This window comes from Gymnoscopelus microlampas, assembly GCF_963454915.1.
Source record: "Gymnoscopelus microlampas genome assembly, chromosome: 6".
NCBI lineage: Eukaryota > Metazoa > Chordata > Actinopteri > Myctophiformes > Myctophidae > Gymnoscopelus > Gymnoscopelus microlampas.
In genome coordinates this window covers 861,242-886,799 of record NC_139943.1, presented here as the reverse complement: position 1 = coordinate 886,799, position 25,558 = coordinate 861,242, and the positions used below count along the sequence as shown (strand labels likewise).

The following is a 25,558-nucleotide window of genomic DNA, read 5'->3' as shown; positions in this document are numbered from 1 at the left end:
GTGTGTGTGTGTGTGTGTGTGTGTGTGTGTGTGTGTGTGTGTGTGTGTGTGTGTGTGTGAGTATTATGGGTGGGCTGTGTGCTGATGAGCTGCTGTTGTCTCTCCTGTGTGTCTCTACAGCCCAGTGGGAAGGGACGCAGGCTTCCTGAAGTCTACTGCATTGTGAGCAGACTGGGCTGCTTCGACCTCTTCTCCAAGGTACACACACTACATACACACAGTGATACACACTACATACACACAGTGATACACACTACATACACACAGTGATACACACTACATACACACAGTGATACACACTACATACACACAGTGATACACACTACATACACACAGTGATACACACTACATACACACAGTGATACACACTACATACACACAGTGATACACACTACATACACACAGTGATACACACTACATACACACAGTGCATACACACTACATACACACAGTGATACACACTACATACACACAGTGATACACACTACATACACACAGTGATACACACTACATACACACAGTGCATACACACTACATACACACAGTGATACACACTACATACACACAGTGATACACACTACATACACACAGTGATACACACTACATACACACAGTGATACACACTACATACACACAGTGATACACACTACATACACACAGTGATACACACTACATACACACAGTGATACACACTACATACACACAGTGATACACACTACATACACACAGTGATACACACTACATACACACAGTGATACACACTACATACACACAGTGATACACACTACATACACACAGTGATACACACTACATACACACAGTGATACACACTACATACACACAGTGATACACACTACATACACACAGTGATGCACATTCTAACTTATTGTGTTTTTTTGTAAATTAACGCCCAACTTGATCATACTAACAGCGTCACACAAAAGAATCAAAAGTAGCATATTGGCAGGGTGCCCGGCCCGCTGGCCTAGCGGTCCAGGCACATACCACATACGTTGGTAATCCAGCTTGACAGCGCGTCGCGGGTTCGACTCCCTAATCCCGACGGCCTTTGCTGTGTGTCACCCCCCCATCTCTATCACAAAAAAAGAAAAAGAAAAAAAAAACTCCGACATAGTAGATTTTTAGAAGTAACAAAAAAAAAACATAAAGGTAACAAACCCGGAAAAAGAAAACAAAAATTGTCGCGCATGCACGCTGGCCACGCGTGTGCGTTGCTCGCCGAATAGCGCGGACATAAATCTGTGCCCCTGGTAATATATATCGTTGTTGTCGGGCAGAAACCTCTTATATCCATATTCTAACTTTTTGTGTTTTTTTCGTAAATTGAATGCCCTGCTTGATCATACTGCAGCGTCACACAAAACAAAAGCATCAAAAGTTGCATATTCACATTAAGCTCCAAGCTTGTAGATCTGCTACCTTTTCTATTTGTGAATTTGAATTCTGAAAAGTTTTCACATAATGGTTTCCACCCGACAGACAATATAGACGTGTGTGTAGAATAGATAGATAGATAGATAGATAGATAGATAGATAGATAGATAGACGCGTTGTTATTTAAAAAAAATAATAACACTGTGAACAATTTTGGATATTTGTAAAGTTTGCCCAAAATTAGAACACAATGGCTAATGTTGTATTAAATGGGTGGTTTCAGATCCTGGATGAACTGGAGAAGTATTATGTATTATATTATGTATATATTTATGTATTAAATGGGTGGTACTGCATGGTGGTTTAGATAGATAGATAGATAGATAGATAGATAGATAGATACTAGATAGATGGCTAATGTTGTATTAAATGGGTGGTACTGCATGGTTGGTGGTTTCAGATCCTGGATGAAGTGGAGAAGTGTTATGTATTATATTATGTATATATTTATGTATTGAATGGGTGGTTTCAGATCCTGGATGAAGTGGAGAAGTGTTATGTATTATATTATGTATATATTTATGTATTAAATGGGTGGTTTCAGATCCTGGATGAAGTGGAGAAGTGTTATGTATTATATTATGTATATATGTATGTATTAAATGGGTGGTTTCAGATCCTGGATGAAGTGGAGAAGTGTTATGTATTATATTATGTATATATGTATGTATTAAATGGGTGGTACTGCATGGTTGGTGGTTTCAGATCCTGGATGAAGTGGAGAAGTGTTATGTATTATATTATGTATATATTTATGTATTAAATGGGTGGTACTGCATGGTGGTTTAGATAGATAGATAGATAGATAGATAGATAGATAGATACTAGATAGATGGCTAATGTTGTATTAAATGGGTGGTACTGCATGGTTGGTGGTTTCAGATCCTGGATGAGGTGGAGAAGTGTTATGTATTATATTATGTATATATTTATGTATTAAATGGGTGGTTTCAGATCCTGGATGAAGTGGAGAAGTGTTATGTATTATATTATGTATATATGTATGTATTAAATGGGTGGTACTGCATGGTTGGTGGTTTCAGATCCTGGATGAAGTGGAGAAGTGTTATGTATTGTATTATGTATATATTTATGTATTGAATGGGTGGTTTCAGATCCTGGATGAAGTGGAGAAGTGTTATGTATTATATTATGTATATATTTATGTATTAAATGGGTGGTTTCAGATCCTGGATGAAGTGGAGAAGAGGAGGGCCATCTCTCCTGCCCTGGTGCAGCCCTTCATGAGGGGCATCATGGAGGCTCCCTTCCCGGCTCCAGGGAGGACCATCACTGTCAAGAACTTCCTGCCTGGCTCAGGGACGGAGGTGAGAAACCCTAACCCTAACCCTAACCCAGTCTGCTTTCTTTTTTTTTTTTTTTTATAATTTTTATCCCACGATTTTTGTAACCCATTTTTTTTTCACCCGGTGCCAATTTCCTAAGTGATCCTGGGCGCTACACCAGCGCTACACCAGTCCCCCACTGCCTGGGGAGGCCAGGGCCGAGCTCATGCTTCCTTCAGTGCATGAGAGCCAACTGACCTTCTTGTCACCTGACAGGGGGGAGTTTCCCTGGTAGGACGTAGCCCGTGGAAGGAACACGTTATTCCAACTAGTTCCCTTCCCCTCCATCAGGTGCCCCGGCTGTCATGGGGGAGGCGGTATAGAGACCAGGATTACTGCATGTTTTTGTGAGGGTATTAACTACCCTAGGAGACACGGAGAGAACATGCAAACTCCACACAGAGTAGGCCCTTTCACCATCCCCACCTAGGGTATGGGCGCTGATGACGTGGAGGAGAAGACACGCCCCCAGCGCCCAGTCTGCTTTCTAATACAACAAAACTCTTAAGCTTAGACTGCATGAGCTCTGAATTACGTTCTTTATCCAGAGCAAGGTAAACAAACAAGCATATACTGTACACAGTGACAGCACAAAACTAGATCTGAATGAACATGGAACGTGATAATCAGACATACAAACCCACATCAGTGAACATGCAGGATGCTGGAGAGGTGGAAGGAGTTTGACCACTGACAAGCTGGTCAGAGACATTCATACATTCACACAAACATTCATGTGACTGGATGGTAGCCTCGCGTGGCCAGACAATATCACATCTGCCGAGGGCTAAAGTGGATGCAATTTTGCAAAGGCAGATTCGTCTGGAACCAGGCTAACTGGATGGTGCATGGACGTATGACGTATGAATAACTGTGTCTGCCTGAACTATCATGATGCAGTTTATGTAAAACATTATATATGTGTAAAACAGACCTATAATATATTTTGAATTATGATGGAGGCACACCAAACACAGTAGCATATGTTTTCATCTACAAATCAAAGTCGTGGATGTGAACACAACACTAATTCATAATGTTCAAAACAATCCCAGATTGCCTCTTTAAAGCGTCCTCCTCCTGGCTCTCAAATACACATTTTATAATCAAAATGTGGTTTTGTTTTTTTCCCCCCAATGCTGTCATCAAATTATATTTTATCTCTGGGAGAGTACAAGTGGACCCTTACGGGTCCATTTGGTTCCACTTATACACTCCCAGAGAGTTATATGAACGCTCATGGTTTTAATGTGAACATAGGCGTGTAATAAATCCATGTAAAATGCGTGTGTGTCTGCAGGTGATAGAGTTGTGTCGGCCGTCTGACTCTCGTCTGGAACACGTGGACTTTGAGTGTCTGTTCTCCTCGCTGAGTCTGCGTCTCCTGCTGAGGGTGTTCGCCTCCTTGCTGCTGGAGAGGAGGGTCATCTTCACCGCCGACAAACTCAGGTCTGTTACAAAAAAATACTGTCCGTACAGTAATGCATAACCCCCCCCCCTTTTTTCTCCTAATTTAGTCGTTAATGCCAATTCCCAATTTCCCCTTGAACTGTAGTCTCATCATGGCACTGCTGCTGCTACAGTGTGCAGCAGAAACCTTGTTTGTCCGGAAAGTGGGGGAAAAAAGAACTTGTGTTCCACTGGATCCAGTGTAATCATTATTTAGACACAAAGCTCTTTCCATTGTCACTTTTCGTTGGTTCAATATTTATAAAACCCACAGACAGACTGAACCACTTTCACTATTTCACTGTTTTCCAAAATAGTGAAAATAGCAGCACCCATTTTTTTTCTACTTTTCCTCGACACTCTTGTACGATGAAGTAGGACATTGGTTCTCAAAGTGGGGTCCGGGGACCCCCAGGGGTCAGATGGGGGTCCGCCGCACCCATATCAATCTGGGGGTCCTTGACATGAACGAGTTAGAGAACCACTGAAGTAGGGTATTCATTTACAAAGAAGACATAAAAAGTAGTTTCTGCCCGACACAACAACAACTTGTTGGTTCGTTAGGGAAGGTGTAGACGTGTCCCCTCCGATACGTCATGTGACATGATCACATGATACGTCATGTGACATGATCACATGATACGTCATGTGAAGTCACCAGTTGCTCCTGTTCATCTAACGGTGAGGAGGTTCAGCAGGGAGATGTAATGTGAGTGGAGGAACACTCCACTCAACAGGCACCCTGACTGACCAACCTGTAATAGTTGCTTGTGCGGTGAAAGGGAACGCCCTCCACCCTGCCCGGCTTCCCTCCAACGGACACGGGGTAATAGTGTTTGTTGGAGCAGTTTTTTAGGCCAAGGACCCCTTAGCTGAGAGAGAGATGAAGCAGGGACCCCCCCCCCCACTACATATTGTATCAAATTGTGTTTCAGATTTCCGTAGGTAGCATCATAAACATGTTTGATAGCACTATCATCAGTGTAGGATTCATGTTAATGTGTATGTTCACACATTTAACCACTTACACCGTCAATACTTACTTGACCTTTGGCTCTGTACTTGGTATGCTCTTTTTTGCCTCTACACCAAACCTCTTTACCAAAAATAGCAGATCTACAAGCTCACAACGCCTCGCGCTGCGAGGCGTTGTGAGCTTGTAGATCTGCTATTTTTGGCTAAAGTTCTCCTCAGAATAGGGATGCTAGGGTTTGAGTGGTTAATGTAAAATGATATATAATATATCCTTTCAGGCATAGATCCTTTCATGGCCCCCCCTGTACTAACTCTGAGGACCCCCCCTGTGTAGGGGCACCCGGCCAAGCCGGAGACACCGCCGCGGAGGGTTCAGAACCCTGGTTTCCGCTGTGGTGGGCAGGAACTTTAATCACTTTGACCATGTCAATTTTTCAGTTGAAATTTTTGATTCAGCTTGTGGTTCAGATATTCTCCCTATTCATCGTACGATGGTGATGCATATAGCGCTTACAGTACGTTTATATTGCATTCCTCACAGCGACATCTATAATCCATAGTAATCTATAAACGCCTATAGGGAATGAGCTGGTACAGATATTCATTTATTTATTCTCAACCCTGCGTTCAGAATCTCATCTGTGCTATTAGCAGTTAGCACGCTAAGCTGGTTGGAGGCTGGTTCGTGATTACGTCCGTACGGCCTAAGACAAACGTCTTCTAGTGCTTCCAGTACGACAGGCAGACAGATAGACACAGTACAACAGGCAGACAGATAGACACAGTACAACAGGCAGACAGATAGACAAAGTACAACAGGCAGACAGATAGACACAGTACAACAGGCAGACAGATAGACACAGTACAACAGGCAGGCAGACAGATAGACACAGTACAACAGGCAGACAGATAGACACAGTACAACAGGCAGACAGATAGACACAGTACAACAGACAGACAGATAGACACAGTACAACAGGCAGACAGATAGACACAGTACAACAGACAGACAGATAGACACAGTACAACAGGCAGACAGATAGACACAGTACAACAGGCAGACAGATAGACACAGTACAACAGGCAGACAGATAGACACAGTACAACAGGCAGACAGATAGACACAGTACAACAGGCAGACAGATAGACACAGTACAACAGGCAGACAGATAGACACAGTACAACAGGCAGACAGATAGACACAGTACAACAGACAGACAGATAGACACAGTACAACAGACAGACAGATAGACACAGTACAACAGACAGACAGATAGACACAGTACAACAGGCAGACAGATAGACACAGTACAACAGGCAGACAGATAGACACAGTACAACAGACAGACAGATAGACACAGTACAACAGACAGACAGATAGACACAGTACAACAGGCAGACAGATAGACACAGTACAACAGGCAGACAGATAGACACAGTACAACAGACAGACAGATAGACACAGTACAACAGACAGACAGATAGACACAGTACAACAGGCAGACAGATAGACACAGTACAACAGGCAGACAGATAGACACAGTACAACAGGCAGGCAGACAGACACAGTACAACAGGCAGACAGACACAGTACAACAGGCAGACAGACACAGTACAACAGGCAGACAGATAGACACAGTACAACAGGCAGGCAGACAGACACAGTACAACAGGCAGACAGATAGACACAGTACAACAGGCAGACAGACACAGTACAACAGGCAGACAGACAGACACAGTACAACAGGCAGGCAGATAGACACAGTACAACAGGCAGACAGACACAGTACAACAGGCAGACAGATAGACACAGTACAACAGGCAGACAGACAGACACAGTACAACAGGCAGACAGATAGACACAGTACAACAGGCAGACAGACACAGTACAACAGGCAGACAGATAGACACAGTACAACAGGCAGACAGACACAGTACAACAGGCAGACAGATAGACACAGTACAACAGGCAGACAGACAGACACAGTACAACAGGCAGACAGATAGACACAGTACAACAGGCAGACAGATAGACACAGTACAACAGGCAGACAGATAGACACAGTACAACAGGCAGACAGACACAGTACAACAGGCAGACAGATAGACACAGTACAACAGGCAGACAGATAGACACAGTACAACAGGCAGACAGATAGACACAGTACAACAGGCAGACAGACACAGTACAACAGGCAGACAGATAGACACAGTACAACAGGCAGACAGACACAGTACAACAGGCAGACAGATAGACACAGTACAACAGGCAGGCAGACAGACACAGTACAACAGGCAGACAGATAGACACAGTACAACAGGCAGACAGACACAGTACAACAGGCAGACAGACAGACACAGTACAACAGGCAGGCAGACAGACACAGTACAACAGGCAGACAGATAGACACAGTACAACAGGCAGACAGATAGACACAGTACAACAGGCAGACAGACAGACACAGTACAACAGGCAGACAGATAGACACAGTACAACAGGCAGACAGATAGACACAGTACAACAGGCAGACAGATAGACACAGTACAACAGGCAGACAGATAGACACAGTACGACAGGCAGACAGACACAGTACAACAGGCAGACAGATAGACACAGTACGACAGGCAGACAGACACAGTACAACAGGCAGACAGATAGACACAGTACAACAGGCAGACAGACAGATAGACACAGTACAACAGGCAGACAGATAGACACAGTACAACAGGCAGACAGATAGACACAGTACAACAGGCAGACAGATAGACACAGTACGACAGGCAGACAGATAGACACAGTACAACAGGCAGACAGATAGACACAGTACAACAGGCAGACAGATAGACACAGTACAACAGGCAGACAGATAGACACAGTACGACAGGCAGGCAGACAGATAGACACAGTACAACAGGCAGACAGATAGACACAGTACAACAGGCAGACAGATAGACACAGTACAACAGGCAGACAGATAGACACAGTACAACAGACAGACAGATAGACACAGTACAACAGGCAGACAGATAGACACAGTACAACAGGCAGACAGATAGACACAGTACAACAGGCAGGCAGACAGATAGACACAGTACAACAGGCAGACAGATAGACACAGTACAACAGGCAGACAGATAGACACAGTACAACAGGCAGACAGATAGACACAGTACAACAGGCAGACAGATAGACACAGTACAACAGACAGACAGATAGACACAGTACAACAGGCAGACAGATAGACACAGTACAACAGGCAGACAGATAGACACAGTACAACAGGCAGACAGATAGACACAGTACAACAGACAGACAGATAGACACAGTACAACAGGCAGACAGATAGACACAGTACAACAGGCAGACAGATAGACACAGTACAACAGGCAGACAGATAGACACAGTACAACAGGCAGACAGATAGACACAGTACAACAGGCAGACAGATAGACACAGTACAACAGGCAGACAGATAGACACAGTACAACAGACAGACAGATAGACACAGTACAACAGGCAGACAGATAGACACAGTACAACAGGCAGACAGATAGACACAGTACAACAGGCAGACAGATAGACACAGTACAACAGGCAGACAGATAGACACACGTTTGACTATTGGAAGAGACGGAGTGTGTTTTAACCCTTTAAGACCTGAAGCCGATTCTACAAATGTCTTCTAAATCCCAACAGTTTTCTGAAAGAACGTATGTTTCTATATCAGTGGTTCTCAAACTTTTGCATGTCAAGGACCCCCAAAATGATATGTATTTGGCCGCGGACCCCCCATCTCAAAATATGTTGTTCCAGGAACCCCCCAGAAGCAAAGATTTGAGTTAAAAATGTTTGCTTTAAAAATATATACATTCAAAGATTTGCACACATTTTCACGATTTTTCAAAAATAGCCAAAGTGGAAAATAATGCTTTTTTTAGCTCAAATCAAGAAGTGACACAGATGCGTTCCCGGTCTTAAAGGGTTAAAGGAAGGAATGCTGTTGTGTTATACAGTCTCCCAGGGAACAATCATTTATTTCTCTGGAAAGTTGTCACAGATGCCAGAGAGAGAGAGAGAGAGAGAGAGAGAGAGAGAGAGAGAGAGAGAGAGAGAGAGAGAGAGAGAGAGAGAGAGAGAGAGAGAGAGAGAGAGAGAGAGAGAGAGAGAGAGAGAGAGAGAGAGAGAGAGAGAGAGAGAGAGAGAGAGAGAGAGAGAGAGAGAGAGAGAGATATGAAGTTAGGGCCTTTTTGGTAGAGACTGCTCCAGAGCTGACATGTGCTTCACGTAGGCTGACGGCATCATCACACCCACGCGACGCACTGAGAAACGTTTTAACTCTATACGCTGGTATTAATTACCACACAGTCAGGAGGCAGGAAGTGTAATTTGACGATTTTTCTTTCATTTCGTTTACTGCCGAGCAGCACCTGGGTTAGCTCGCAGCCTCAGCGGAAACGGTTATTGTGTCCCGATTTAGTTCAGACGCCACCCATCTCGATAAGACCCATTTATACTTCGACGTACGGCAGTCTCATGTGCCGAAAATAGCACTTTATGTGAGTGGTGTGAGCTTGACCATGCAGACTAAAATGGTATTGTTATTTAGACAAATGTTAGGTTAGTTTTTACCTGGTATCCCATAGTCTCTATAGTTTCAATGTAGAGATTCATTTTTTATAGTATAGTTTAGACTGATGCTATGGGTTCTTGGCTTACCTATGATCCTAGTTTATTGAGGCACTACACTTACACTGTCTCTCTGCATGTGATGTATGTGTTTACCTTGCTTATTGTAAGGCGCTCTGGATAAAGAGCGTCTGCTAAATGCCTACATTGTAAATTGTAGGTTGTCTATTTTCGGCATGATACGACACCGTTGTACGATAGAACATAAGTTATGCATTGCTCTTAGTCAGTGGTGGAAAGTAACTAAGTACATGTAGTCAAGTACTGTGTGCTTTTGCTCCACTACTCCATTATTACATTATAAAACATACATTAACCACTTTAGCCCTATTTTATACATAGGCTATTTGAAAATAGCAGATCTACAAGCTCACTTGTGAGCTTGTAGATCTGCTATTTTCAAACATTTTAGTACTTTTACTTTTGGTACTTTAAGTACATTTTGATACCAATACTTAATTCCAGACTTTTACTTTTAACAGAGTACTCCTACATTGCAGTATTGATACTTTTACTTAAGTAAAACAGTACTTTTTCTACCACTGGTCCTAGTCTAGAACACATTGTTTTGTCTCTAATCTCCCTGTGTGTCTATATATTTACCACTATGTTGAAAAGCTGGCTCTTCAGAAAGCTTTTTTTTTCTGCGACTAAAGCATATCAACAGATTGTGCAGAGAGGCTGTGCTGTGTGGAGTGGAAACTTGGCCTCTCTAATCACCTTCTGAATGAATTAACTGAAAGCAGGCTCACACACACACACACACACACACACACACACACACACACACACACACACACACGGGAGGCATTAAGTTAACGGTGTGGGGTGAGTGTGTTTGCCGCAGCTATATACTTTTTTATAAGTGTTACATCACGCGCCTTTTAAAACGATGCCTTTAAAACATTCTTCTCACAGTGAGCCCCGGCTTTCCAAGAAAGAGCAGAGCAGACGTACATTAATTGTTCTCATAACGTTCCAACATTTGGTAATGAATGGGTGGGACGCATGGAGGCATGTATGAGAAGATCATTATTGTTGAGAAATCTTTCACTGCCATCTTGTGGCGTAAAATATAAATGCATTTGGATTGCAATTTTTTATGCCATGGTTCTGTAATATCAAAGTACTTTGAAAAGACTGAAAGAACGGCTGTGTTGAGAAATAACTCATTATTTATATATTATAAAGCTGCTCTACGTAACTTTCCTCTTCTACCCCGGATTTTAACCTGGTTTCCTGATTTTTTTTTACCATTGAGCTAATAGAGCCGGCCTGCTTGCTCAGGGGATAAATTGAATCTTGACCATCAGGTCAAAATTTGTGTCAGATCCAGGCTGTGTCTAGGTGAGACATGACCTTTGACACCATCTAGATGTCTCGATAGAAGAGCAGGGAGACCAAATACAACCACCCCAGTTGTATTTATATTGCATTAACCTACTCTACCATACAGAATGGACAATATTACATTTTATTCGGGCATTAGCCGAAAATAGCAGATCTACAAGCTCACAACGCCTCGCGCTGCGAGGCGTTGTGAGCTTGTAGATCGGCTATTTTTGGCAAAGAGCTATAGGTGTAGAGGGGAAAAAGAGCGGCAAAAGTTTATCTGAAACACAATTTTATACAATTATTGTATAAGAGGGGGTCCCTGCTTCATCTCTCTCTCAGCTAAGGGGTCCTTGGCCTGAAAACGTTGAAGACCCTGCATTAAAGAAAATGTATACATATTTCCTCTTTCACAATTGTCATTATTTCCTAGTGAAATGGTCAAATGAATAATCTCTCTCTCATCTCTCTGTGTGTGTCTCTGCAGTACACTGTCTCAGTGCTGTCACGCGGTGGTGGCTCTCCTGTACCCGTTCACCTGGCAGCACACCTACATCCCCGTCCTCCCCCCCTCCATGATCGACATCGTCTGCACCCCCACCCCCTTCATCGTGGGCCTGCTCTCCAGCTCCCTGCCGCGACTCAAAGAACTGCCCATTGAGGAGGTGTGTGTGTGTGTGTGTGTGTGTGTGTGTGTGTGTGTGTGTGTGTGTGTGTGTGTGTGTGTGTGTGTGTGTGTGTGTGTGTGTGTGTGTGTGTGTGTGTGTGTGTGTGTGTGTGTGTGTGTGTGTGTGTGTGTGTGTGCGTGCGTGCGTGCGTGCGTGCGTGCGTGCGTGTGTGCGCGCGTGTGTGCGTGCGCGTGTGTGTTTGCATTACTATACGTGTGTATGCTATACTACTGTACGTACAGTAGGACTTAAGAAACCATCTTTGTGAGATTCCAACAGGATTGTGTTGAGAAAAATAAAATCCTGCGCTGCGACGCGTCGTGAGCTTGTAGATCAGCTATTTTCGGTGAAGAGCTTTGATGTAGAGGGAAAGAAGAGCAGACCAAGTACACAGCCAAGGGTCAGGATGACCAAGTGTTGAAGGTTTAAATGGTTAAATGTGTGAAAACACATATTAACATGAATCCAATATATTCATAGAAAAGCTATGTCAAACAAACAACACACATTCATTTACACACTGATGGTAGTGTTATGAAGCGGTTTATGAAATCTATGAAAAAGTCTGCAACACATTGTTATACAATAGTGGGTAGTGGGGGGGTCCCTGCTTCATCTCTCTCTCTCAGCAACGGAAAACGTTGAAGACCCCATTTATAGACAGTGTTCTTCCCACATGTCTAAGCCTCAGCTGTCTAACGCACCACAGGTTGTTTGGACCGGTCAGCGGGACAAACGTCCTCTCAGTCACATCTGTCTCCTTGTAGTCTGTCTGTCTCTGTGACTCCCGTCCCGCCCTGCCGTTCCACTCAGACTATAGTGCTCATCCAGATAAATACCAAACGTGTTTAAAATGACCGTGACAGCCCTGTTAAGGTCCTGTGAGCAAAACGGGATCGAGGCTTTAAGATTGGATCTTAGAATAATAATAATAATAATAAACTTTATTTATAGCACCTCAAAGTGCTTTACAGGGTGAAAACAAAAAATAAAAGAAAGCAGAAGTGCTTTACAGAAAAGGGGAAAAAAACACAATTCAACAACAAAGCAGAAAAAACAACATTGAAACAATTTAAAACAATGGCATAACAATAATGGCGTTAAGATGATGGCCAAAACAAAAAGGCGGTGAATCAAGCGAACAGTGAAGACATAAATAACAACACAGCAATATAGAACAAAGAAAGATCAGCTAAAAGCGAGAGTGTAGAAATAAGTCTTGAGCTGTGCTTTACAGAGGGCCCGTCTTAGGTATACTGGAGTTTATTCCAAGCAGTCGGCCTGTAAAAGCAGAATTAACCCTAGAGCATCATCTTGTAGATCAGCTATTTTTCGGCTTCAGGCTTATGGCAAAAAATGGTAAAAATTGCATTCTGAAAAATAGCAGTGTGTAGGCGTATTATTTTGTTACTGATGTGAACTTGTTTGCCTTTACTTACGCACCGCCTTTTAAGCTTTTACTCTGCGAGGTGGGCAAACGTGTTTCTCAACAGTTCAAAATAGCATTCGTAGAATCACCGTCCTGAAATGTTGATGTCCTCACTAGTATAGTAATACAAACGTGTGTGTGTGTGTGTGTGTGTGTGTGTGTGTGTGTGTGTGTGTGTGTGTGTGTGTGTGTGTGTGTGTGTGTGTGTGTGTGTGTGTGTGTGTGTGTGTGTGTGTGTGTGTGTGTGTGTGTGTGTGTGTTTTCTCTTGCCACTGGTCCTTTCCTCCATCAAACAATGGTTCCAGGAAATGACATCATTGTCCCTCCGCTCTTCCCTCAGGTCCTGGTGGTCGACCTCGGCAACAGCCGCTTCCTGAGACAGGTACTGTACCGTCCATATATAGTAACGTACTGTACCGTCCATATATAGTAACGTACTGTACCGTCCATATATAGTAACGTACTGTACCGTCCATACATGGTAACATTACATTACATTACATTACCTTACAGTCATTTAGCAGACGCTTTTATCCAAAGTGACTTACAATAAGTGCATTCAACATAGGTAGGGAACTAAACTACTAATCACCAGAAGTCTGAAGTGCATTTCCTGTAAAAACAAGCAGCCAAGAGCATACCTAGCGCTAAGGTAAAAGTGCTATATATCAGCTACCTACTGTCTTAAACAGATGAGACAAAATAGCAAAATCATATGAGTAAGAGCTAATACAAAAAGTGTATCGACTAAACAAGATCCAATAAAACAATACAACAATAAAACAAGAGTTCATACAACTAGTTAACAACAAGTAGGCCAGGCAAACCTACTGTACTGTCCATACATGGTAACATACCGTACTGTAGGGTCTATACATAGTAACGTAAACAATACTATACATAGATAGTAACTTGTAAACCTGGGGTTCTCAAAGTGGGGTTCAGGGACCTCCAGGGAATATCAGGAACATCATTTATTTGTTTTTGAAGATGTCAAAATGTTACTTAGTCATTTGTAGTTCTGAATACTAAAGTATTTTTTAAAAAGCATGTACTTTTGAATACTTAAATATACCAGTACTATTAGTAATATTAGTACTGTAATATTTGAGTAATATTTGACCGGGACTATCTATACTTTTACTCAGTACTTTGTCCAGGACTGTGCTACAGTGTCATTGTTGACAGATGTTTGTCTCTGCGTCTCCTCAGCTGGACGATGAAGACTCCATTCTGCCTCATAAGCTGCAGGCCGCTATGGAACATGTGCTGGACAAACGCAGGGAGCTGGCCAGTGAGAAAGGAGACGTCCCTAACCCTAACGGTGAGGAAACCTGTGTATCTTTACCCATTACCCATTACCCATTACCCATTACCCATTACCCATTACCCATTTACCCATTCAAACCTATGTATCTTTACCCATTCAAACCTGTGTATCTTTACCCATTCAAACCTGTGTATCTTTACCCATTCAAACCTATGTATCTTTACCCATTCAAACCTATGTATCTTTACCCATTCAAACCTATGTATCTTTACCCATTCAAACCTATGTATCTTTACCCATTCAAACCTATGTATCTTTACCCATTCAAACCTATGTATCTTTACCCATTCAAACCTGTGTATCTTTACCCATTCAAACCTGTGTATCTTTACCCATTCAAACCTGTGTATCTTTACCCATTCAAACCTATGTATCTTTACCCATTCAAACCTGTGTATCTTTACCCATTCAAACCTATGTATCTTTACCCATTCAAACCTGTGTATCTTTACCCATTCAAACCTGTGTATCTTTAGCCTCACCTAGCCCATGTAAGAATAATGTTTGTGCAGCGTGGCTCTGTAAGAGATAGTTTAGAATTAGATTAGAATAGATTTTTCTGTCTTTATTTATGTTTTTTATTGTATGTCTGGGGCCTCAATCTACACTGTAGTATCTTCAGTGTTTATTTAACTTTGACTAAAAATGTATCAGAGTTATAGAACCATAAGGGTGGTGCTCGGACCTGAGGGTGAGAGACAGTGGTTTATAATTCATGGTCACACATCCACTGTTCCTCCATCTCTCCATATGGGCAAGACTGTCATCGTCATCTACAGCAGTGGTTCTCAAACCTTTTCATGTCAAGGACCCCCAAAGTTACACTTATTAGCCCGCGGACCAGTGATTTTCAACCATTTTATTTTCAAGGACCCCCAGTTTGACATGCATTAGGCTACGGACCCCCATTTAATCGCATTCATACCTCTGGGACCCCAATTCATATTGTAAAATCAATGTTAATTTAACTCTGAGAGTGTACAAATGGAACCAAATGGACCCGTTAGGGTCCATTTGGTTCCATTTGTACACTCTCAGAGTTACAGACTCATACGGGTCCATTTGGTCCCTGTCCATCATTTAGCTGGGGACCCCCTGGAACTCCCTCAGGTACCCCTGGGGGTCCCCGGACCCCACTTTGAGAACCAACGATCTACAGTATATCGTATAACATATCGTTTGATCTCTGTCGGGTGGAAACCTCATTTGTCCAAACCTGTTACTTTTCAGGATTCAGATTCAAAAGCATCAAAAGTAGCAGATCTACAAGCTCTAAATGCATCGCTTCGCTCCACGTTTCAAGCTTGCAGATCTGCTACTTTTGATGCTTTTGTGTGACGCTGTAGTATGATCAAGTAGGACTTTAACAATATGGAGATAAGAGGTTTCTGCCTGACAACAACAATATGATGTCAGAGATCCACATGGGAGGAGCCATGCTGTTACTGGACCCTGTCTTGTTTAATGTCAGACATTATGGCCTGATTAGTAACCCCCCAAAAAATCACTTTAAAAACTGGAACTTCAATGACGCATGGAGCAATAGCCCCCTCTAGTGTTGCAGACACATAATAAATCCCAGGCAGAGGGTCTCAACTCATTGTGACTGTATGGGACCAGGTGGCCCCTGGGCCCCTGGGCCCCTGGGCCCCTGGGGACCTCTGCTGTGTCAGGGGGGAATATGGATTCAGATCTGATGATCTTCTTCTGCAACTTTAAGCTTGAAGTACTTTGGGAATTGTAGCACAAGCCTCCTCATAATGATGATAGTCTTTAATACCACTGTCCTCATATCACACAAATAGCAACAGTTGTGGTCTATCAAATAAAATGAAATGAAATTAAATGAAATAAAATACTGAATGCATGGTCTGCGACCACATGCAATACATTCACGGACCACCAGTTGAAAACCCCTGCCATAAGGGGCTGTGTACACCATACCTGAGCATATTAATATGTTTTGACGTTTTAGCTGAGCCTCTATTTTGCCGACGTCTCACATCTGGCATTTTATCTGGTTGCCCAGAGTTTACCTGTGTACAGAATATTGTATTGTATTGGTGTGTGTATGTTGCATTTGTGTGTTGTACGATTACGAATTATTTTGTATAGAGGGTATGCGCATGCTTAAAGTGAATGGCACATCGAGTGGCAAAGCGAGTGGCAAAGCAACATGCAAAATGAGTTTAACATTGTTTAATGTTGTTTAATGCAATCAGATATGACTTTTCTGTTTGGATGCATGGGCTGTCAAGGCCAGAAAGTATTTTTTTGACACTCAGTAGGCATTCCTGCATAACTTCCGGGTGTGATGATGATGTCACACGCATATCCTCTGTTGTGCATATCGTCTTTTTTTATTTATTGTGTAAGATATTTCTTTGGCATTGTTTTCCTGCCTTTATTGATACATTACAGACTGACAGGAAATGGGGAGAGAGAGAATGGGAGTGACACACAGCAAAGGTCGTCGGGTCAGGGAGTCATTAGCAGCCTCTAGGTGCCCAGACCGTACGGGCCCATAGTGTCTCTGAATTATTTTTCTTCATAAATGAACGCCCTACTTAACCCATTAAGACCTGGAACTGTGTCATTTTTAGATTTGAGCTAAAAAGCATTATTTTACACTTTGGGCTATTCAAAAATAGCAGATCTACAAGCTCATAGCGCGGCACCGAGTGCCGCGCTATGAGCTTGTAGATCTGCTATTTTTGAAAAATCTTGAAAACGTGTGCAAATCTTTGAATATATATATTTTTAAAGCGAACATTTTTTATCTCAAATCGTTGCTTCTGGGGCGTCCCTGGAACAACATATTTTGATGGGGGTCCGCGGCCAAATACATATAATTTTGGGGGTCCTTGACATGAAAAAGATTGAGCACCACTGATATAGAAACGTTACTTTTTTCAGAAAACTGTTGGGATTTAGGAGGAGACATGTAGAATCGGATTCAGGTCTCATTGGGTTAATCATACTACAGCGTCACTGAGCATTTTGAGCTTGTAGATCTGCTGCTTTTGATGCATTTGAATTTGAATCCCGACAGAGACGATATGTACCCTTTCATTTAGAAGCAAACGTTAGATATACATTTAAAAAAAACAAAAAATCCATAACCAAACCCTTAACTCTTTGGCCCCTCCCTTCTCTTCCATCCCCAGACTCGTGCTCCATGAGCACGGTGGTGTCGGAGGCCTTCGTGCGGTTCTTCGTAGAGATGGTGGGCCACTACTCGCTCTTCATGGGCGGGGGAGAACGAGAGGACGAGTCGACCACCTCGCCGTCCTCCCCCGCCCCTTCCTCCTCCCCTTCCTGCTCCTTCCAGCGCGAGGCCTTCCGCAAGGCGGTGACCTCCAAGTCCCTGAGGAGGTTCCTGGAGGTGTTCATGGAGACCCAGATGTTCACCGGCTTCACCCAGGAGAGGGAGCTACGCAGGCAGGGGCTCAGAGGTACGTGGCATGACACAGTGGGGGTCCTATGGAGCAGTGCTTCTCAAACTCTTTCATGTCAACGACCCCCAGGATGATATGTATTTGGCCGCGGACCCCCGTCTCAAAATATGTTGTTCCAGGGACCCCCCAGAAGCAAAGATTTTAGTTGAAAAAGTAAAAATGTTTGCACACATTTTCACGATAAAAAAAAAATAGCAGATCTACAAGCTCATAGTGCGGCACTCTGTGCCGTGCTGTGAGCTTGTATATCTGCTATTTTTCAATAGCCAAAGTATAAAATATGGATAAAGGGGTTAAAATGATGGGAACGCTTTATTAACTAATTTAGCTGGGGACCCCCTGGTACAGTACCACCCTAAGGACCTCTGTCTGGGGGTCCCCGGACCCCACTTTGAGAACCAATGCTATAGAGCGTTTGTTCATTAACAGGGTCTGTCCCTACAGCTCGTTGGTAAACAGAAAATACACTTTTTTCTCCACAATTCAAAGCGTTGTGAGCTTGTAGATCTGCTTGTAGACTTTGTACATTAGACTTGTAGTCAGAGTTTTGCTACCTTTGTGTGACACTGTACGATGACCAAATAGGACATTGAAATATTTCAATATAAACACATTGAAATATGGAGATACAAGGTTTCTTGTTGTTAACTAGTTGTATGAACTCTTGTTTTATTATTGTATTATTATTGGATCTTGTTTATTCGATACACTTATTTGTTTTAGCTCTAGCTCATTTGATTTTGCTATTTTGTCTCATCTGTTTAAGACAGTAGGTAGCTGATATATTACACTTTTACCTTAGTGCTAGGTATACTCTTAGTTGCTTGTTTTAGCAGAAAATGCACTTCAGACTTCTGGTGATTAGTAGTTTTCGTTCCCTACCTATGTTGAATACACTTATTGTAAGTCGCTTTGGATAAAAGCGTCTGCTAAATGACTGTAATGTAATGTAATGTAATGTATGTAATGTAATGTAATGTAATGTAATGTTTCTGCCTGACAGCAACGATTCATGTATGTGTCTTGAATAGTGTAGTAGTTTTAGTAACCTGTGTGTATTGTATATTGTGTGTTGTGTGCAGGTCTGTTTGAGGTGAGGGCTCAGGAGTATCTGGACTCTTTACCTGGAAGTGAACAGCGAGGCGTCAACAAGTTCCTGAAGGGACTAGGTAAGGGTTATAACTAATTGATGCTCTGTCACACAGCTGTGTCGCTTGCTGATAATATCATTTTCATCATACTGTATATCATTATGTTTATTATAATCCATTAAAGGCTCTCTAGTCTCTAGTCTCTAGTTAGTAGATAGAATTGCATATAGCCTGTGTAGAATGGTCAATTAGAGAAACACATGTTAGATACAGGAACCATGAATATGTAATGTGTAGGGCTGGGTTTGCTGACCAGTCCTATATATATATTATATATAATACTATACTGATACAGTCCTATATAACCCTTGAACTTACCGCTGTAGCTCACATTAGATAACAGCTACAAACATGCACGATTTGTAAAAGCTCCCCAGGCCTGAATAAACGTTGTTAAAGTATTATTTGTGTTATTCCCTTTATGACACATCAATGTAGAACAACGACTGTTAATCATTCTTACACTTGCCGACAAGTTTAGGGCAAGCAATTCATTTATTTATGTGTTTATTTGACAGGGACGATACAAAAAAAACTATGTATCAAGTTATGAAAACATGAAACCGTTGCATTGTATGTGGGTTTTCTGATGCTTATTTTCAATTGCCATTGGCTGATCCCCTTGTGGTGACTCTATTAGTGCTTGTCTATGTCACATAAGGACAGAGTACAGCTGGGGCGAGATCATTAATTACATTTAAAAATCTATTTGATGAATGAAAAGTTAATAAAACTGTCAAAACTAAGCATGTTGTATTTCCTGAGAATTGTACAATGGTGCCATTTCATTAGGTTTTTCATCCATTATTTTCAGTGCTTGTTAATAAAGTGATGTAATAGTTTTTTTTCTACAGCTGATTGTGAAGCCTGGCTCCAAACAGTAACACAGTATAAGACTGAACTAGATCTTCTGTGAGGCTGTTTGCACATTTTAACTGTACCTTTGACACCCATGCGTTTCTTGTGTCCATTCTCAGGAAACAAGATGAAATTCCTGTCCAAAAAATGACACTTTTGGCTAACGACCCCCAATCGTGCGTTTTAAAAAGCATGGGACGGATGGTAACCTGCAAGAAGAGAGGACTTACACTTGACCTGGACGTCCCTAAAAAGTGGAGATGAAGGTGTGCGTGCGTGTGTGCCACATTGAGAGAGAAAACCCTTAAGTAAGGAACTGGGAGTGGAGTGCTTGTGAGCAGGAAGGACTTTGGGTCAGTGTTAGGGGGATTAGCTCCTATGCAGCAGCGTTGCTAGTGGAGCGTTCTGGATGCATTCCATCAGGGGTTTGCGTGGGGTTTTATGCGACTAGGACCAAACAACTCCTCTCTCACATGGAACAAAGACGCCACAGAACCAACCGTGGTTTCTTCATCATGGCCTACACATGTTCTCTGGCCCTGCACACTGTACTTCCCCAAGGCCCAGGTTGTTGCTTTGTGAGAGGAGCGTGCGTTTGTATAGTTTATGTCAGTCCCTTAAAGTGTACATTAATGTATAGCACGGTTATGAGTCTGAACCTGGAAACCATGTTCTCTGTTTCTGTCACTGACAAAAATGACCCAGAATAATGGCTCGACGAGAACTTTCACTGAAGATGTTGCAATGCAGCCAAACAACAGGTTCCTTTTTTTTGTACATTTACTCTTTAATACATTCCAAGTATTTTCCATAGAAACCGTAGTACAACTTCTTCTTCAACAGGAGGCTTTTTTAAGTTAATTTATATACTTTTAGATAAACTTAACCTCTTTTGTTTCCTCTTCCTCTTCAAGTAAGCGCAAAGGAAATCTCTAGTTTGTAATAGGCTTTATTTAACAGAGTCTGGTTCAAACGTGTGTGTTTGTAGACCACTTTAGGTTGTCGGGTATACGTACCACTGTGCCACATATGTGCATCTCCCTGGAGTGAGAGGGAACGCCAAAAGTGAGGACATTGAAGAAATGAATGGATGAGTAGACAGCCTTAACCACTTAAACCCATTAAGACGTGGGACGCATCTGTGTCATTTTAGATTTGAGCTAAAAAAAAAAAGCATTATTTTACACTTTGGCTATTCAAAAATAGCAGATATACAAGCTCGTAGCGCGGCACCGAGTGCCGCGCTACGAGCTTGTAGATCTGCTATTTTTGAAAAATCGAGAAAATGTCTGCAAATCTTTGAATATATATATATTTTCAAAGCGAACATTTGTAACTCAAATCTTTGCTTCTGGGGGTCTCTGGAACAAAATATTTTGAGATGGGGGTCCGCGGCCAAATACATATACATGTCGGGGTCCTTGAAGTGAAAAAGTTTGAGAACCACTGACATAGCAACATACGTTTTTTCCAAAAACTCTTTTAGAAGAGGATTTAGAAGACATTTTGGAGAATCGGAAACTCAGGCCTTAACGGGTTAAACCCTATATTCTTTGTTAACTGGGGTCCCTCAGGGTTCTATCCTTGGCCCCCCTCATCTCCCTACATCAAAAATTGCAGATCTGCAAGCTCACAACACATTGCATTGCGATGCTTTGTGAGCGTGTAGATCTGCAATTCATGCCTAATGTTTGCCTTATTATGTCATCATGCCCATAATAGGGATGCTATGCTATAGGGTTGAAGTGGTTAACACACAAAGAGCGTTGGTGTGAATACACGTTTCACTTGGATTGCTCTGTAAAAGCCTCAGCTGCGCGCCGGTGTCGTGCTTGGTAAATAGCAGATATACAAGCTCACAAATCTGCTATTTTACGGCATGCAACACCAGCGCGCAACTAAGTATAAATCAGGCTCGAGAGTTTGGACTGAAGAATGAAGGCGCTGAAGAATTTTAAGTATGTCAGGACCTATCATTATCAATGTGCTTCTAAAAGACACCACTAGTTTTTTGCCTAAAACTTGATTGAGAATGCAATGAAACTGTATAAATAAAGTGATTTTGAATGAACCTGTGTCTTAATTCTTGTGCTTTGACAATAGAATATTCCATGCTTTTGTTTTAGTCCAGTAAAAAAAAATGCAAAATGTGATACTTGATCATAGGAGGGTCTTTGAGGTCAGCATTGTGCAATACCGTTCATATCCACTAGAATGCTCTGTGACATAGTTCATTCCATCCAACACAGGCTGGCATTGTCCACTATATCACCTCAGCCTACAGGCTTCTGTAATGAATTGCACAACATGTCCTAAGTCCAGGAATATCATTATTTCTTTCTACAGCATCTATTGATAGATTGAGCAACTGTTGAATGCGTATAATTAAGGAGAAATTAAATTGCCACCTGCCTGGCAGGTGGATCCGAGAACTTTCACCAATAATGTTGAATCTATAATAGTCCACAGACAAAACCTTATGATTGTTGAACACATGTTCAGTCAATGTGCTTAAAGTTAACAATGTCATTGTCGGCCACGACTTCCACGACTTCTGGTTCATGGAGTCATAATGTTATTCAGATGGTGTGATAATAATTAAACAATTAAATAAAATAACATTCTAAATCATTTAAAGACTGGATTATGTGTAGGAAAATCATACACATGTAATATCAAATAAAACCATCATTGATGATCTTATACTGTGTTTTAACACAAATCTACCCCAAAAAATATAAATAGGCTTACATACCTAGAAGTCAAGTTCAACGCATACTGAATGATCTCCATATCTGTGGGAGGAGGAGGAGGAGGAGGAGGAGGAGGAGGACACTAAACTGCATCTATTCTTAGCCTCATGCAGTACAAGGATGGTTTGTCTCTCAATATGTTTGTCCCTCCTTTCCTTCCAATGACAATCCCAACCACTTTCTTTTTTCCTTGATGTGACCCCCCCCCCCTATTTTACTGTACTGTGGAGTAGCCTATTACCAATTTTCAGCACTTTTACTTCCACTTCCACTTTTTACTCAAGTACATTTTGAATACCAGATTATCACATGTAACAGAGTATTTCTACATTGCTGATACTTTTACTAGAGTAAAAAAAAAGATGTGAGTACTTTAGGCTCTATGCACAGCAGCCATTTTGGAGAGAACTTGGGCCTCTTCTTACTTCCTTCAGAGGTGTTACCAATGATACTAATGAAGGCTCTTTTCCATTCTGGTCAAACAGAGGCATGGTGCTGTTGTTGTGCATGTTGGCTCACTGGAAACACTAGTGGGTCTCAAAGTGTGGTCCAGGGACCCTCATGGTTCCTTGAGGGGGTGTAACTCTGAGAGTGTACAAATGGAACCAAATGGACCCTCCCGGGTCCATTTGGTTCCATTTGTACACTCTCAGAGTTATGGGGGTCCTTGAAATGTAAAAGGTTTGAGAACCACTGTGCTACACTAAATGGAACAGAGCCTTCATTAGAATCATTGGTAACACCTGTGAAGGAAGTAAGGAAGGGGCCCAATTTTTGTCCAATATGGCTGCTCTGCATAGAGCCTATGATGTGATTTCCCTCCTCTGTTCTCTGTGGTTATTTTCCCCCCCGCCTCGGACACCCCCCACCCCACCCCCCGCAGCTCCCACCCCGCCCCCGCCCCGCCCCCTTCATTACGTGTTGACCGGTCAGACCTCTCTCTCTCTCTCTCTCTCTCTCAGTAATTCCTGGAATTCCAGCCTTTCAAACGTCTCGGTCACAGAGAGAGGAGGTGACCACATAAATAAATAATAATAATAATAATAATGATAATATATGATATTCTTACATTCATTATAGTGTATTATTCCACATAAAGGGGTCCTCAGGCTGCAGAGTGTCAGCTTCTCAACAGGTAAGTTGTTGGACTTTTTATTTATTTATTTTAAACAATATAATATGAAGTCATGTTCGTGTGAAAAGTTGTCTGACTGTAACTTTACTTTAATAAAACCTACGTTGTTCTTGTCGACACTTTTTAACGCCGCTGCGTTATAAAAAACAAACAAACATTTCTTTACTCGCGAATTGGAGGTAAAATTCTTGGAATATCTGTCATTTTTGGGGGGAAATTCCTACATTTTTCCTCTTTATTGCAGCTTTAATCAACTTCCTGATCAACAGCTGGAGAAGTTTCACTAAAACTAATAACATGACGAGCTTCTTTATGAAGAATAAACCGCGTTCATTCATTATTAAAGCAGTGGTTCTCAAACTTTTTCGTGCCAAGGACCCCCAAATAGACACTTATTAGACCGCGGACCCCCATTTGAAAAGATAAGCCAGGGACCCCCACGATAGAAGATTTTTTTTACGGCTCTCTAGCAGCGATTTCAACCACTTTAATTACAAGGACCCCCAGTATGACATGCATTATTAGGCTACGGACCCCCATTTAATGGCATGTATGTCTCTGGGACCCCAATTTATATTGTAAAATCAATGTTAATTTAACTCTGAGAGTGTACAAATGGAACCAAATGGACCCTAACGGGTCCATTTGGTTCCATTTGTACACTCAGAGTTACAGACCCATAAGGGTCCATTTGGTCCCTGTCCATCATTTAGCTGGGGACCCCCTGGAACCCCCTCAAGTACCCCTGGGGGTCCTCGGACCCCATTTTGAGAACCAATGGTTTAAAGAGCCTGTTTAGCACAACATAACCACAACTATATCCTTCACCATTATATATATATATATATATATATCCTTATAGTGTGTGTGAATGAACTCTGCCATACACTTGACTTTAGAACGATGTTTAAACCTATATTTTTTATGGTTATAGTTATTAGTTATAGTGCTTCTTAGTGTGAGTGTGTTTTTGGTGACGTTTTCTGGCGTGTGTGTGCGACCTAGAAATGATTTCACACCGTTGTGAGGACTGTAAACTCTAAACTGTAAAAGACATCAGTCACTGTCAGCTCCAGGTTCTCTGTCTGTAGATAGTCATTTAATGTTTAATGTTTAAACATGGTTGTAAGGGTATGTTTTGGAGGCACTGTGGGCAGCATATAGGCTTGGTTATCATTTAGGCTGTTGTTTTACCTTGAAAACAATGAAGAGAGAACTGTCACTTTGTGTTTGACTGTCAAAACCAAACCAAACACTGATATGTTACAAATAAACTAATAATAGAATATCGTTGGTGTTGGCGCTGCCTGACATGAACACATTTATAGTTAGTTAGAGGTAAAGTCAGGAAAGTGTGTGAGAGAGAGAGAGACCTGGAAGTTTTGCAAATGTATCTTGTATCTTCTAAATCAGGGGTTTTCAACCAGTGGTCCGGGGACCACCAGTGGTTCTTGAGGGGGTTCCAGGGGGTCCCCAGCCAAATTTATAGTTAGCAACCAAATTGACCCTTATGTGTCTGTAACTCTGAGAGT

General features: G+C 42.0%; 2 protein-coding genes across 7 annotated transcripts in view; both read left to right on the top strand.

Moving 5' to 3' along the window:
• Positions 1-21,305, top strand: part of LOC311047627 (DENN domain-containing protein 2A) — a 91,952-nt gene extending 70,647 nt beyond the window's left edge. The window contains 9 exon segments of the mRNA XM_084060407.1: positions 121-198; positions 2,643-2,783; positions 4,102-4,250; positions 11,732-11,909; positions 13,682-13,723; positions 14,554-14,665; positions 17,839-18,126; positions 19,212-19,298; positions 20,258-21,305. Of these exon segments, the coding sequence (XP_083916533.1) occupies positions 121-198; positions 2,643-2,783; positions 4,102-4,250; positions 11,732-11,909; positions 13,682-13,723; positions 14,554-14,665; positions 17,839-18,126; positions 19,212-19,298; positions 20,258-20,289 (1,107 nt within the window). The 3' untranslated portion in view covers positions 20,290-21,305.
• Positions 21,306-23,891: 2,586 nt separating this feature from the next.
• The window catches only part of tead4 (TEA domain transcription factor 4), an 88,734-nt gene continuing 87,067 nt past the window's right edge, over positions 23,892-25,558 (top strand). For all 6 annotated transcript variants that reach the window (XM_084059312.1, XM_084059310.1, XM_084059308.1 and 3 more), the window contains exon 1: positions 23,892-24,026. The gene's annotated coding sequence lies outside the window, so the exon portion shown is untranslated. The remainder of the gene's footprint in view (positions 24,027-25,558) is intronic.